We start from the raw sequence: 3999 nt of genomic DNA on the forward strand, positions 1-3999 counted from the left end.
CAATAAGATTCTAAACTTTCTTCTTTATCATAATATATTATAGGTGAATAATATTTTACTATAATATAAAAAATACTTCTACATGTTTCTTAAAAAAAAATTTTTGTTTGTAAAAATATTCTGCATAATATTTATTTTGAATATTGTGGAATATTTAAACGAGTATCTCTCTAAGCTTTTTCTATATTTTAAATATGAACTCCATTACCAGAATTTATAAAATTATACAGATGATTGTAATTGTTGAATATTTGTGTTGTTATTCAAATTAATTATTTTCCAACAATCAAATACAATAATTGTATCCATAATCCATTTTTGTTTTATTATTGATAAAGTACACATAAAGTTGTTGATAAAGTTCAATAAATCTTTTTTTTTGTTTCGCGTTCAATTTCACAAAAGTTTCTATTGTCCAGTTACAAATTGGTCTTTGAATTTTCGCCTTCCATCTTAGCTTCATCTATTTCCATCGCGATATTTTCGATATCCTCCAATCATTTCATCCGTATCATCAATCCGTTCAAGACAAAGTTAACATTAGATCTATAATAGGAATCATAAATAATCGTACGATCTGAAGTTGTAGGAATCATAAATAATCGTACGATCTGAAGTTGGAAATCGATCAATCATAGTTGATTATTTTCTTCATATTTGATTGTGATTGATTAATTTTTTATGACTTAAGACCCCATAACAGTGTTCTCAGATCCTGGGATCCTCTCCCCCTCCCCCCCCTCTCTCTCTCTTTCTCTCTTTCTCTCTCTCTCTCTCTCTCTCTCTCTCTCTCTCTCTCCCTCTCTCTCTCTGGTGGGATCTCATGTGTTTTCGTTATGTGATCTCGTGGGACCTTACCACATGCTACGGTAGCATATAGTTTGCGCTTAGCAATCATGTGATGAGATTAAAATCCCACGCTAAAAAGAAACAGGTCCCACATGCCAGGATCTGAGAACACTATTCCTGACAACTCACGATCATCTATAACACTTATTGTACATTGATCACGTATAAGAAAAATAATTCAGATTAATAAGAAAATAAAAAATACTTTTACAGACACGTGCAAATATAATAAATATAATAAAATATATAAAATATATAAAAACTAACTTCATATAAAAATTTGACCATTGTGATAAATGTAATAGGATAATATCAAATTCTTCCATTAAAAACTTTTCATTAAAAATTTGTCAAGAATGGCGTTGAATTGTTAAAAAGTATTCAATAAGAATAAATTTATATATTCATTGTAGATGAACATAGGAAAACCATGTCTTATATTCAGTGAATTCATCTGAAGTGACACAATACTTTGTATTGTTTCTTATGTTTATATTGTTTATATTTCGTAGTTTTAAACAAGAAGCATATACTTCCGATTTAAATCCAACATTATTTCACATCGTAAATATTTGACACATCCATGAATAATTTTTTAATCAGGAAATCTATTAACTTATCTTTATCTTCAATAAGACTCAAAAACTTATGTATAATAGTTGCATGTTGAAAACTGTTTTTTTTTAAATTGAAGAATGGACGAAATTCATTGACGACATTTTAAACGTTTACATTAAACGTCATACCAAATACAAGTAATGAATATAAACAAAAAATGCCAATAAAGAAGCACGAATTATAATACAAAAATTACACAAAGACAGTATGAAAAACTGAAATGTACAGGGACCGGCCGAATAACATCTAAAAACGAGCACAACGTGATTTCTTATAAAAAAGTAAAAAAATATATATAGAATAAAATTTTTCTACTTAGTTTTCGAGAAAATCGAGTTTGAAAAACTGTGGCGTACGTACGCTGTTACGGCTAAACTACGGCTAAGCTCATCGACTGATGTATAACGTGTATAGTGTTCATAAACAACGACTTACGATGACTCGAACACTCATAGCAGATTTCATTCAAATATCATGATGATTTATATTCTTATTATAATAGGGAATACATCGATAGGAGTAATACTGTAATTAATAAAATAAAATTTTGTTCACTAAAAATTTTTCTGCATTTGCCCTCAAATCTAATAGTTTTTAGATTTCGTGTTAACGTTGTTTAAACATTATACACGTTATACATCGCTCGACTGTAGCTTAGCCATAACAGTACGCAGCGGATTTTCAAATTAAATTTTCTCGAAAACTAAGCAGAAAATCGAAAAATTTCATTCTATATTTCTTTTACTTTTTTATAAGGAATCTTGTCATGCCCACTTTTACGTATTATTCGACCGGATCCTGCATACCGGAAATAAAATTTAATACTTTAAATATTATATTATATATAATTTAATACTTTAAATATTATATTATATATAATTTAATACTTTAAAGTATCAGAAATAGGGATATACTATAAGGGATCGCCATCTAGTTATTAAAACAAAGTTATTCAGAATCACGATCTTGATAAGATAAATCAAGATCAAGGTTATCAGCGAGATTTAACCTTTTCTCAATAATTATTTAAATTTATTATCTCATTAATAGTGAAGTATTTAAGTATTTAGTGTTTGAATATCCATTAATGATTTGTCTCTATTTGAATCAAAGTGTTATCAAGGTACTTTTTCTTTTTGCTCCTCAAAGTATAAATTTTTATCGATTTTTGCTGCAACACGAAAAATAAAATTACGTGTGCTTGACTCAGGTAATTACAGCTGCTTGAAGGTGGATTTGATCTTCACGCGAGATCGTTCCTTCTATTTCACTACGGTTTTCATCCCAGGCATTATTCTAGTAACCAGTTCGTTCATCACATTTTGGCTTGAATGGAATGCCGTACCGGCGCGAGTGATGATTGGTAAGTCTACATAACGGAATTTCATAATTATTTAAAAAGAAAAATATATATAAAATGTTAAATAACTTGTAAACTATTAATTATTAATTATTATTAATATTGGCATTATCATTAATATTGGCATAAAATGTTAAATAACTTGTAACTATTAATTTTTTAATAATCGTTCCTTAATATTTTTATGAACAGAATAATGAGATGAATCAATTAGTGGAAAAAAAAAACATATAGTTGTTTATTTAACAAATTTCCATTTTGCTCACATATTTTTTAAAGTTTTTTTTCATTAATTATGTATATTCTTTGCACTAATTGATTCATCTAATTATTCTGTTCATAAAAGTCTTAAGGTACGATTATAAAAAAATTATTAGTTTATGAGTTATTATTGTATATTTAACATTTTAAATATAATAACATATTTAATATTTTATGTCAATATATATCAAAATAAAGTATAAAATATCTCATAAACTACTGGTTTTTTGATATCACTTAATACTTTTATATGCAGAATAATTAAAGGAATCATTGTGTAAAAAAATTATACAATTCTATTGTAAAAAATGGAGATGACCGGAGTTGTTTCGTCTTTTTTTTAAACAAATGTTTAAAACATGTTTTAAACATCAGATTAAATTAAACATGTTTTTTTTAAAACAAATGTTTAAAACGTAATTTTTTTTTAATGTGTTTTTAACACTATTTAGTAGAGAAGAAAGTGAACTCTAGTTACACGATAATTGATTTATTTGGTTAATAATGAATATTTAAGTTTAAAACTTGATAATCACATTCATTAAAATGTCGATTCTAGACTTACGAAATATTTATGAAGATATTTAATAAAAATGTGGCGACATTGCATAATGGCAAATCGAAGAGAAATATAGATGGTAATGTGGCCTTCCATACAAATAATCTTAAAAGTTAGTTTTGTTTAGAAAACAATAGTTTGATTATAAAATTAACAAAAATAGTAGAGTGTATTGCAGAATATATACATGTATACAAATATACATACACATGCATGCATATAACTTTATGTATACAAGGTATTTGGAAAATCTTTCGCATAGGGGCAGAATGGATTAAACTGAGAAGAAAAGTCCTCTATCGTGTTGTAATTTTCGCAATAATTAATAAAATATTATTATAATATAAATATT

General features: G+C 26.6%; 1 protein-coding gene across 1 annotated transcript in view; it reads left to right on the forward strand.

Moving 5' to 3' along the window:
- The window catches only part of LOC108689870 (glutamate-gated chloride channel), a gene marked incomplete at its 5' end in the record, with an annotated part of 315742 nt that overhangs the window by 169231 nt on the left and 142512 nt on the right, over positions 1–3999 (forward strand). Inside the window, one exon of the mRNA XM_018196823.1 lies at positions 2678–2830. Within this exon, the coding sequence (XP_018052312.1) occupies positions 2678–2830 (153 nt within the window). The remainder of the gene's footprint in view (positions 1–2677; positions 2831–3999) is intronic.

Source organism: Atta colombica, unplaced genomic scaffold, assembly GCF_001594045.1.
Source record: "Atta colombica isolate Treedump-2 unplaced genomic scaffold, Acol1.0 scaffold28, whole genome shotgun sequence".
NCBI classification, from domain to species: Eukaryota; Metazoa; Arthropoda; class Insecta; order Hymenoptera; family Formicidae; genus Atta; species Atta colombica.